The sequence below is a fragment of the Vanacampus margaritifer genome, chromosome 16 (genome assembly GCF_051991255.1).
Source record: "Vanacampus margaritifer isolate UIUO_Vmar chromosome 16, RoL_Vmar_1.0, whole genome shotgun sequence".
Classification (NCBI taxonomy): Eukaryota; Metazoa; Chordata; class Actinopteri; order Syngnathiformes; family Syngnathidae; genus Vanacampus; species Vanacampus margaritifer.
Window position 1 is genome coordinate 12115314 of NC_135447.1, and position 11870 is coordinate 12127183.

At 39.7% G+C, this 11870-nt stretch overlaps 2 protein-coding genes across 2 annotated transcripts; both read right to left on the bottom strand.

The window, feature by feature from the left end:
* Positions 1-393: 393 nt before the first annotated feature.
* On the bottom strand, positions 394-4736 carry guca1d (guanylate cyclase activator 1d). The gene is made up of 4 exons (XM_077546703.1): positions 4192-4736; positions 3250-3399; positions 2664-2751; positions 394-2581 (listed from the first exon to the last, which is right to left on the bottom strand). The coding sequence occupies exons 1-4, from the start codon at positions 4384-4386 to the stop codon at positions 2457-2459; spliced, it is 558 nt and encodes a 185-aa protein (XP_077402829.1). The 5' UTR covers positions 4387-4736; the 3' UTR covers positions 394-2456.
* A 1263-nt stretch (positions 4737-5999) lies between these two features.
* On the bottom strand, positions 6000-10872 carry dub (duboraya). Its single transcript, XM_077546700.1, has 8 exons — positions 10841-10872; positions 9578-9684; positions 8860-8940; positions 8594-8662; positions 7129-7194; positions 6824-7060; positions 6371-6742; positions 6000-6297 (listed from the first exon to the last, which is right to left on the bottom strand). The coding sequence occupies exons 2-8, from the start codon at positions 9605-9607 to the stop codon at positions 6277-6279; spliced, it is 876 nt and encodes a 291-aa protein (XP_077402826.1). The 5' UTR covers positions 9608-9684; positions 10841-10872; the 3' UTR covers positions 6000-6276.
* Between the last annotated feature and the right edge of the window lie 998 nt (positions 10873-11870).

The following is an 11870-nucleotide window of genomic DNA, read 5'->3' on the forward strand; positions in this document are numbered from 1 at the left end:
TTTGAGGAAATAATTTGGCTTTCAATCTATACCATAAGCCCTGTAGCTACTCAATTCTTAAATCTTTTGGGGGGCTGACGTGGGGGTATACCATTCAATGTTTTAGACACTTTAACTGGACAATCATAAGAATAAATTTTACTGGTATGTGGCATTTTTTATTTTATTTTTCTGTTTTCCATAATAAAATTACATCTGTATAAATAAGTAACCTTAATGCATTGTTTTATATACAACTGAACATGCTTTGGACATAAAAACATCTAACCATCTTATCTCTATTTTTATGATCTATCTAACTACAATATGTAAGCAGTTTTGGACAGCGCTAAATGGTGTGCAACTGTAATTAAATAAATTAAATAAATGGACTAAAACTACAATGCAACAAAACATTGGAAAACGTTTTTATTATTTGATAAGGCAAATAAGGATAACACAAAACTTGATTCGTTACAATTAACTTATTAAGAGGACTTTCACTGTAAACAAATTAATAAATTGCACAATTGAATGTTTGGACAGTCAGCCACTCGGCTGCTCGACAAATCAGCAGCTTAGCACAGATGCTTACAAGTTCAGCTATCCAGGTTAGTACTAAACCACTTCAAGTATGTCACAGTTAGCACTAAATTCAACCAGGTCAGAGATAAATTAGCAGAATAGCTCTTTCCAGACCGTTCAACCAGTTTATAACTGATTTTAACCAATTATGTTAGTCATTCACAGCTTAGCATTGATGCTAACAGCTTAACACAGGTTTTTCCTACTGAAAGTAGGTTAGCGTTGGTTACAACCAGTGGTCAGTACTATTTCTAAACAATTTCAGCAAATATTTAACAGGTTATCTTAGTGTCAACACTAACTAGTCTAGTAGCATGTTAGCACTGATGTTAAAAATTCCAGTTACCAGGTTAGTACAAGTTCTTCCGACTTGGATACTATGCGTTGATTAAAACCAGTTGAATTGTAAGTTAGCAGTGATTATAACCAGTTCAACTATCATTTACAAGTTTATAAGTATTTCAGTATGTTTTAATAATTTTTTTAAAAGTAATTAAGTAAATAGTTAGCATTTATGCTAACAAATCAGTTATGCAGTCAGCACAGGTTTTCAGTGATTGTGACCAGTTCAGGTGCTTACAAGTTTAGCAGTGATTTCCAAACACATGAGCAAATAGTAAGTTTAACTATCAGCTGGCAGGCAATTGTTCAATTATCCTCTCTTTTTCATTGGAGAATAATGATCTGTTTATAATTTAATGTTCAAGTTACTCTCTTAATCTTATCACAAACGTACAGTATAAAAATACAAAGTTTTCAAACTCGTAGCTCCTTCATCGCCGATAAACAATTCAGTGAAATTCATCACTGCAAGAGAACAAAGTGTTTTAATTCACATCAAATGTCTTAGACACTTGTTTGCGTTTGCTTTTATGAAAAGTGACTTCAAATAGACAGGACTGCTTATTGGAAGGAGCTTCGAATGACTTCCGCTACAAGTCAGTGAACCTTCTTTTTTTTTTTCTTCTTTTTTTTGTTTTAAAGAGGATCAGTTTACCAGCCAGAGAAGACTCCCAGCATGCACTGCAGAATAGTGTCACTCGCTCCTATCATATACTTGAAGACTGAGATGAAAAGGATGACCGGCGTCAGCATAACTCACCAAATAAATTATGCTTTTATAGACCTCAACTATGCTAATATAATGAATAGAGCTTCTAGTGTTAGGCACAAAAGTTAATTTTCAATCCTATGAAACAAAGTAATACAATTAGATATCACTTTTTTTTTTTTTTTTTTTAAATAATATTGAATTTGTATTGTCAAATATGCATAATCAAAGCTACAAGTTTTAACCAATTTGATTAGTGCCACACTGAAAAGAAAGAAAATGCAACAGTTGCAATATTATATGAGTAGAATTCATTTGTAATATATATATTTTAATTTTATTTTTAAAAAAGAATTCCAACATATTTCAAAAAAATATATGCTAAAACTTTTTCCCCCACAATGTTACAACCTTTTTCTCATGTTTCTACTCTAATTTTCCATCCAGTGTGTCATTAATATGCTTTGGCGGTGGCTCTTCACAAATACAGTAATGTGGAACCTAAAAAATTTCAATTTTTTTCTGAACCTCAATCAAGATGCAGGCACTAAATCACTGAAGTGACGGTGTAAGGTCAATTCAGGTTTGCTTACCTCGCTCCCACTAATGTTAGTTTGACAGAAAACTTAAAATAGGATTGAGAGACTTCAACTAAACTTTAGTATTTGTGCATATTTGTATCATTGAGATGTCAGGAGTGAGTTTTTCTGTCTACCTGCTCTCCAGAGATGACGGTCCATCACAGACCAGTCTCGGGGGAGGGGGGGGGGGGTGTTGAACTGAAGCACATCTTCTTTTTTTTCTCACAGTTTTTGTCTTGCTTTGCAGTCGGCTCCGCCTATCATTGCCTCATGCCCTCCACAATGATGACCAACACAGGCGTCAAGTCCATCAGGTTCTTCAGCATATCCATGATGTCTTCGTGGTCTTTGGCACCCTCGATGAACTCCTCCAGGGTCAGCTCACCTACATCAATGCATTCGGTAGGTGAATCTTAGCATCGTGGCAGCTTAAGACAAAATCAGTTGTTTTTTGTAGCGAGCTTTACCTTCGCCCTTCACGTCGATCCTCTCAAATATGAGCGTGACGATCTCTTCGGGGTCAATGTCTCTGTTTCGTGTGATGTCCTGGATGGCCTATAGGGGGGGCAAGGACATAATTGCTCACAGTAGCCATTGCAGTCTAGTTTTCTCAAATATTTCTTCTCTTGTCAGTTGAGATTTTCCATCAAATAACAACCCTCTTGATTATTTTTCCGATATATGAATAAGTAGAATCCTCCTGAGTGGCAAAACTAGGTCAGTGTCAGTGGTTGTGCCACTTCCTGATGCATTGATCTGATTCAGCAGATTAGCACGGGTCTGACTTCACAGTTCACACTTAATCCTCCAGCCAGCCTTCATGAATATGTGAATAAATTTAAACTTGGAAAAGTACTTATTAGTATTTTTGTCTGACTGTGATTGATTCATGCTGTATGTATTATTACTCTGCAAAGAATCCAAGAACAGATACTGCAGGGTTCACCAATTCCAGTCCCACTAGCCCACCTGATTCATAAAATCAGCTCATTAACATACCTGATAATGATAATGATGTAATTAGTGAACCCTGAGATATAGGATCCTAATTACCGAGAAGATGGTCTCCAACTCCTCCTTGTCGATTTTTCCGTTTCCATCCTGGTCAAAGAGTTTGAAGTACCACTTCAGCTTCTGGTTGATTTCCCCCTTGAGCATCAGACTGATGGCAGCGATGTATTCCACAAAGTCGATGTAACCATCCTGTATGGAGAGCAAGTGTTATTTCCTGGTATCCCACCTTTACCCCGGAGAACCCAAGAACCCTTTTCTTCTTTGGAAAATTAGGAATTATACATTAAATGACTGCTATAAATTCACTGAACACCAAAATATATGTTATTTCAATTTTAACCCTTTATTCCCTAATTTCGGATTAGGGTGAAATTAGACCCTTTTGGGATTTAGGAGTATCATTTCAAAAAATCAGAATAACAAAAACTGTCAGTAAACTATTTAGAATTTAAGAAAATAATCAATCAAATACACAGCCACATTGAACAATATAATTTTTTTGTTTTATTTGTTGCATTTTAGAACTGGATTTTGAATGTACAAACACACTTTGGCCAATGGAAACAAGAACACGGGGACAAAATCACTGCTGGAAAAAAAAAATAAAGGTGTTTGTTATTTGAGTAGCAGAATTTATAGGGGCCAAATTTGACCCCGTGGCTAAAGATGACCTACAACCAGTGGTCCTTCTTGGTATTAACTGAACAACCTAAATCGCCCTCATCATGACTCTCAGACTAATTGACTCACTGGCAGGATAATGGCCGAGCACGCGATCACTCTTAAAGCCAATTAGACAGCGAGGTGACAAAAGATTCTTCTTCCCTAACACATCATTTGAAACACTTTGATTTGTGACGGCAAAAGTATTTAAGAAAGACGTCTATCTACCTCCATCCTGCTTCCGCGTATCCTTTGCGATTTAATGCGGCCTCCCGCGGCCAGACCGGATTTGTCAAAGTGAAAACAAGATGGTCTCACCCCATCCATGTCGAAGGTGAAGAAGACCTGGTCCACGTAGCTGTTGGCGTTCTCAGTCATCCCCTTCAGGTCCAGGATGGCCTTCAGCTCAAACAGCGTGATGAGACCCGATGGCGAATCCCGCATGAATTTGTTGTACCAGTGGTGCATGTCCTCGGCCAGGATGTCGTCCAGGTTGGAGCCGTAATTGCCCATCGTCCAACCCAAACCCAAGAAGAAGAGGAAGAAGAAGAAGTCTTTGTCCGAAAAAGTCTTCTGTCGGTGGTGATCGAGATTGATCTTTTTTCCCGGGTCTACATCCAAAGAGTCTAAGAGTTTAAGAAGCCTGTTTTTGGAGAAAAAGTGCCAAAGAGGCTAGAACAACGCCATGTTGTGGATGCCCACAAGCTCCAAGATGGTGGAATGGCCCCGCATGAGTGCCGGTGCAGGTGGAGAGCCAAACTTCAGGACGCTCTAACCCTCTTAGGTCCTGCAGCGAGACTAAAGAAAGCTCACAAAATAAAACCTCTAATGGGATCAGGCTGCCATGCCGTGTGTCCTGATCCTGTACCTGCCCCAGTCTCGGTTATATAACATACGCACCTTGGTCAGACGGTGGGGGGCTTCCCCACCGGAAGCCCTCATGACTCGGCCGTTTATCACGCCGACGCATTACATCCTGAAAGATGTCAGTTATTCAGGCAATGTTGATCTCACCAACTTTTCACGTCTCATCCAAGAGGTGACCAAACACGAGAGATTCCGTACTGTAGAATCCCCCGCCAGAAATCGAGAAGCTTTTCAGATCGAAGCCGAAACGTTCTCACGAAAAAGTGCAGTTGCTTTTTATTCATCTTTTTTAGATGACGTGACATGATAGTATGTCCAGGACCGACTGATCTCAAGCTCAAATCCCCTTCAAAATGATCTTTTCCCAGCTTGACAATGACTTTTGTTTGTTTTGTTTTTTGTTTTCTTTTTTTCTCCTGGAGAGCTCAGTATTGTTCATTCGGTAATTTTACCGATTTGACAATGACTTTTGTTAAAACACACATCTGAAACCAAGTGTAGACATTAGGCTCGATTGTTTGAATAATCGTGCAGTTCTGTCAGTCACATGTTCCGATACTTTTGCTCAGATTAGAAATGGCTGGATTTAGATAAACGATCCTATCTTCTAAGCCTTGAACCTAAAAATAATGTTTTCCTTTGTCTCGGTATAACACAGCCGAGGTATTAACCTTACGCTTCTATTTTTAGCAGGGAATGTTTATAGCCCGTCTGCCTGAGATGTCATCATCAAGGGTCACCTACATTGACGGTACCACAGAAAGGTCGAATGCCTTGACCTCCCTTTGAAAGAGATCATTACTCACTAAGAATACCAAAGATCCTACCAGAGTGTCGTCGAACCCACAAGTGGTCAGGTTGAATGTTCACTTTCCACCTGTGTGTTTATTTGTGGGAACCGTGAGACCGAAAGTTAGATCAGAGCGCTTATCAAAATGAGATTAAACCCAAGCGAAAGGCCAAGGTTTTCCCTCTAGTCCTTTCCTTAAATGAACCTTCGTGAGGATTAAGGGTGACTGAACCACGTGGAGGGTTGCCAACTTTGGGGAAATCCCTCCTGTCACTTAAAGATGTTCAAGGACATCAGAACTAGTTCAATAGCAAATTCCCGTCATGGTGTTTGGATGACGGCCGTTTTTCAGCGAAATTGTTTATTTGACAGTTCATTTCCTTTTGGTGATCAGGCGAGTTTGAGTCCCTGACCTTTCAGCGACCTTGATAAATGCTACTAGCGATTTTGTGTCAGGAAGACGTCAACATGTTGTCAAATTGCTGGTTTTATACAATAAAAACGGACAGAAGCAGGCAAAACGATCATAACGAGTAAAACGTGAGTGTTAAAAAAAAAAAATCTGAGTGTTTGTATAAACTGTAAGTTTTAAGAGTCTCTGTCTCCTGCCATCTTTGGAAAAATCAGTCACAGCTCTGAAGTGGCGACGTTCTGGTGAGATCTCAGTAGGAACGTCTTTGTGTCCGCTCTCTTCTTCCGCAACGCTTCCTAATCAAGACCCTTGCGGAACCGTGTTCATCTTCTCATCAACTTTGACACGTGGATCCCTGTTGGACAGACACAATTCCCTTCATGAAGCAAAAGAAACGACGATATCCTCGACCTTGTCATGAAACTCACGTGACTTTCTTCTTCTTCTTCTTGGTTATTGTTTGGATCCTCTCCTGATGTTTTCTCCTGGTTCTCTCCCTCAACTCCGACTTCATCTGGATTCTCCTTCTCGTCTCCATCGTCTTGCTTCTCATCTTCTTCTTCTCCTCTGAGACGGATGTCGCAATCGTTCCGGACGTCTTTTGGGATTTCTTCTGATTTGTCGTCCTGCAAATGATCATCATTGATGACGTCTCCTCCCGCGCCCTGCGTTGTTTTATGGTCCGGCTGGCTTGTGGGAGTGTCTGTCCCCTCCGGGGCCACATCCACTTCCTCTCCACTACTGGACTTCCTGTGGCGGCGTGACGGAGGGCGTCGCTTGAGGGAGTGGCGAGCTCGGCTCTAGAGGACAACCAATCAAAACTTAGTAAATAACATCGATTCGAAATTTTCACCAGAAAAAGTTGCGACTATGTGGCCGACCTTGTTCACGTTCATCAAGAGGGACCCCTCCGCCGCTGTAGGAGGGGCTTCAAACGACACAGGCCCCTCCTCCTCGGTCACCAGAGACGTGGAAATGGGGCTCGGGGACGTCAACGTGGACAAGGGGCTTCCCGCAGTGGGGCTGGGCGAGGGCGGCGGGCTGAAGGGCGCTAGCAGCCTGAAGCCGGGGCTCTTGGGTGAGGGCAGCAGGGCGGCGGGGGACAGAGCGAGGTTGGCCTGGGGAAGGAAGTGTGATGATGTCATAACCGGAATGATGGAGTGGAAAATGTGCAGTGTGGACCCACCTGAAGCTTCTCAATCAGGGCGGAGTTCCTCTTGGCTTTGACAGGAGAAGTCACACCTGCCGCTTTCTGAGGAACAAAAACTGTTCTGATTTTCCAATGAACAACTCGTACGGTATGTCCAATTTGTTAATTACCAAAATAACTAAAATCACAAAATTTGGAGCGACATGGTTTTAGTGATGCCTTGAGATACGAGTGACCCATCTTGCGAGTTTTTCGAGATGTGAGCCTTTTTGCCAGGTTTTTGGTTTGACTTGCGAGCGTAGACCAAGATTTGAGCGAACGCTGTGTGGTGGCAGTGAACTCAAGTCAAGTCACTTCACAAATAGCAGTAGTTTGGCAGACAATGAACAATTCTTTAAAAAAAAAAAGTTTTCAAGCTTTTTTATTGCCTCATATTTGAAGTTTACTGTCAAACTAAACGTAAAGAGAATTACATGTTGTGTATTTAAACAACCGCAAGTCTGTTTTATCTTAATGCTAACATATATTGTAGAAATTGGATAAATAAACTGTCCATTACAGACTGTCTAAATATTTTCACTGTAGACTAAAGTAAAAAAAAGCAAATGTATTGCTTGATTTTTTTTTCCATATTGTTGCAGTCAAATGAAAAGAATGTGTCTCATTTTTTTGTATTTTGTATGGAAAAAAATCCAAGATATATATAATATAAATTATATTGTGAAATAAAACATTTAAAAAAATAAAAACTATATTTATACAATACACTCGCAACTGTTATCGGCCACCATCTTGTGGCCATTTTATGATCAGAAAGTAGAAGAATAGAAAATTTTCATTACAGTAATTTCATCCAGTTTTAAGGAAAAATTCTTTATTGGGCTTTAAAATGATCTGTCAATTTTTTATGTATCAAAAGTACTCTTGGTATCGGTAGTTGGTATCAGTATCAGTGACTACTCACTGGTATCGGTCTGGAGGTTAAAAAAAAGTGGTCTGTATTGCTTGATTTTTTTTCCATATTGTTGCAGTCAAATGAAAAGAATGTGTCTCATTTTTTTGTATTTTGTATGGAAAAAAAACAAGATATATATAATAGAAATTATATTGTGAAATAAAACATTTAAAAAAATAAAAAACTATATTTATACAATACACTCGCGACTGTTATCGGCCACCATCTTGTGGCCATTTTATGATCAGGAACTAGAAACTAGAAGAATAGAAAATTGTCATTACAGTAATTTCATCAAATTTTAAGGAAAAATTCTTTATTGGGCTTTAAAATGATCTGTCGTTTTTTTTTTTTTTTAATGTATCTAAAGTACTCTTGGTATCGGTACTTGGTATCAGTATCAGTGACTACTCACTGGTATCGGTCTGGAGGGGAAAAAAAGTGGTCTCCAACATCCCGATTTGAATCAAAATCAAATTCCAGCTCATACAGGTGAAGTTCATCATTTCAACCATCAAAATTGAGATTCGTGAACACGCTTCTCACCTCCTGCTCGTCTCCGTGACTTTTGGGCAGCTGCAAAGAGCGAGGAGGTCGACGTCTGACCGGCTTCTCCTGAAAGACGTTTCCAGTGTGATAGTGTTTCTCAAACTTTTTACACCAAGTAACACAGAAAAAAACAACAACAAAAAAAAACACTCCCTCTAAGCCCCGCCATAAGGACCAACATTAAATTACAATTAGGCAAAAAAGTATTTCTTTTTAAATCTATTAGATGCACTGATGCTCCGATGAACAGCTAACCAACTCACTGTCTCGCTGGCAGGGGGAGGAGATGAACCTTTGAACCTTCCGGCAAGTTCAGCCACAGAGGGCCGGGGCGCCGTCCGCTCCTGAGGGACCATCAACCAAGGGAGGCAAGTTGGAATGAGATGACACTTTTACATAACATGTTGGAGATGCGCGCACACACACACACACGCACAGCTGCTAGCCTGCGGTTGATCCGTGCCAAAGGTCTCACATTGCTCACATTCAACGGATAATGAAATCATCACACAAAGCACACATACACGTTCTTCTATTTTTGTGGGGTCACATTGACCGACTTATACACTGAGGACACGTTTAAATAATTGCACGGTTTGCGGCCATAACAGTAAAAAAAAAAAAGTGAAAAAAAAAAAACCCTCAGCCGTGAAACCACTTCCTCCTTCTATGTGTGTATGTGCTGCTTGTCATGATTCCTGACATCTAGTAAGCAACTTTGACGACTAAAAATGTAAGACAAAACTATACTGTATACTGTCCTGAGTGTTAATTAAAGCGATTGTTAGTATTTCCCAAATGTTCAAGTCTCAAAGGTGTCCAGAAAACCACTTGAGCCTTACAGGCGCCCTGCAGTGGCTGACAGAAATATTGCAGCAAGAAAATCAAGAGTAGCTAAGAGGTTAGTTTGTGTGAAAAGTTACCAAAAACGGCACCTTTTCAAGTCCAGACTTGGAAAAAAAAAAGAGTCTAAATCTTTACCTCAATTTCTCGTCCACGTCCTTCCTGCATTTTGTTTTTCTTTTTGCAAGAACTGCAACTTCAGCCGCTCCTTCACCCAATCAATAATTTACACGCCGTCGTATCGTCTGTTTGGAAAAGAATGGAGTTGAAGAAAAGTGGCAATATTTGAGCAACTACTTTAAAAGCATCTCTTTTGTACGGCCGCGGCAAGCACGAGGCGTGTGTCTCATGTTGAGCTTGCAGGAAGTCAGTCCGCTCTGCACTTTGCTATTTCATCACATGGCCCCACACAACAACTCACAATAACATCAGTTCAATACACAAATTACTGACGAGCTCATCAGAAATCTGCTGCTGTTCTGATTGATTCATTCATTCAGAGATTGACCTCACCAATCAGCATAAGAATTAAAGCCTCTGACTAGAATGGAAGTCGCTGATTACAACTGAGAACTAATCATCCAATTTCTTGAGAGGATTGGAAAACAAAGTTTTTTTTCGAAATTTAGTAGACCATCACTCAATTTCAAGATCCCCAGAATTAAAAGGGTCTGCATTAAAGCACTGAGGGTTAGGGTGCTCTCTTCTTGACCACCGCAATGGAAAAGAGTCCAGATTTAACCACTTCGTGACATTTGATGGCCTCTTCCCAATCATTCTAATTGAAGCAGTCCATTTCTATGGTCACAAAAAGGGAAAGAGCTCGCATTAAAGCACTTCAGGTGGGTGATCTTTTCCCATGAACTAAAATTGAAATAATTTGCTTTAAAGCCTATTACGGTGCTGGGTGGTCTCTTTTTGATCAATGAAACTGAAGGAGTCCACATTAAAGCATATAACGTCGACGCTGGATTGTGTCTTCACAATCAGTGAAATTAAATGAGTCTGCATTAAAGTTCTTCACAGTGCTGGATGGTCTGATTCCGAGTCTGGCTTGTCTTGTTCTTGTTTTTTTGGGAGGGACAGGTGGTCTAATAAAGCACCGCATGCATCAAATGTCAATTTTATTTGTTACACGTGTGGTGGTGCGTGCTGTCAAAACACTTAATGTGTTAGAAATACATTTGAAAAAAGATTCATTTGACTTATTTGTTGAAAGTGATTTAAAAAGCAAATATGAGCTGTGTGTTAGTCGGAGTCCAAAATAAGTAGCGGCCAACCAAATGAAATGAGTTGCAGGAGTTGATCTGCGCATGTGTGCCCGAGCGAGTGCTCGAATCCAAAAGTTTGCCGAAACAAAAGACAGAAAAGCAGGCAGATGTAACGTTAGACGAGTTTTACCTCCATCCATCCCGCCGGTGGCGCGTCGGCTGTTTGATGTCGAGTATGTGCGAGAGAGACCGAGCAGGCCGGCGGGTTAAATATAGAACACTACAGATACGCAGCAGCTCATGTTCAGTCACATGTTTATCATTTCTCGGATGCTCCTTCTGCATTCATTCATTTAAAAGTTAAATCCCACAATCGCAACCTGTTTGAGTGTGTTCCATCGTGAATTACTACTTGTACATATAGTTAACTGTTAAAGTACTTTTTATGGTGATTGTAGCTACTACGTATGCTTAAAATATACAGTACCTGTATCTTACATTACTGTATATAAAATTTAAAAAAAGTAGGTCACTTTGGTGAGTTTATATACCAGTAGCTGCTTAGAATAAGTTTTATTTACAGTCCACATCCAACTTTATGCTTTAAACAATCAGCCACTTTTTAACCTCTCTGTTGACTAGTTTAAATAAAACTGGCAATTTTCACTTTTTTGTATACATTTAACCAAATATATTATATTGAAATTGTCTGCAATGTTTGAGCATTTTTGTATTCAAAATACTGTTCTACTGCTTTTGATGAGGTTATTTTTTTATCTTGTTTACGCTACTTAGTGTAGTTGGAACCCTGCAGCTCGGAAAGATGTCTCCACCTTGAAAGGAAATTGAGTCACAACAGTCGAGCAAAAACGTCTTCTCTCACTTCTCTTTTTGTGTTCCTTCACTTCCGGCCATACCAAAAAAAAAAAATCTGCTTGCATCATGTAACACAGTGATTCTCAAAATGTGGTACGCGTCCCCGAGGTGGGAAACGACAGAATCGGCAATTTTTTTTAAAGTCGTTTATTTTCCTATATTTAGGTGCGGTGTTGAAGTTCAAACTGTACATAATGTTACTGTGACTAATTAGAATGTTAAACAATGTTTGTCATAATGGTGGTACTTGCGGAGCAACTTAATTTTTTAGGTGGCACAGAACAATTTTTTAATAAATAAAAAACACGCTTCTGATTGGAATTAATGACTCAAAAACACTGTAG

Coding starts and splice junctions, on each gene's coding strand:
- guca1d (XM_077546703.1), bottom strand. CDS start 4,386: ATGGGCAATTACGGCTCCAACCTGGACGACATCCTGGCCGAGGACATG. Junction 3,400..4,191: donor TCACCTTCGACATGGATGGG/GTGAGACCATCT, acceptor CTCTCCATACAG/GATGGTTACATCGACTTTGT. Junction 2,582..2,663: donor GATCGACGTGAAGGGCGAAG/GTAAAGCTCGCT, acceptor GCATTGATGTAG/GTGAGCTGACCCTGGAGGAG.
- dub (XM_077546700.1), bottom strand. CDS start 9,607: ATGCAGGAAGGACGTGGACGAGAAATTGAG. Junction 8,941..9,577: donor GACGTGGACGAGAAATTGAG/GTAAAGATTTAG, acceptor ATGGTCCCTCAG/GAGCGGACGGCGCCCCGGCC. Junction 7,061..7,128: donor CCCTGATTGAGAAGCTTCAG/GTGGGTCCACAC, acceptor TTCCTTCCCCAG/GCCAACCTCGCTCTGTCCCC.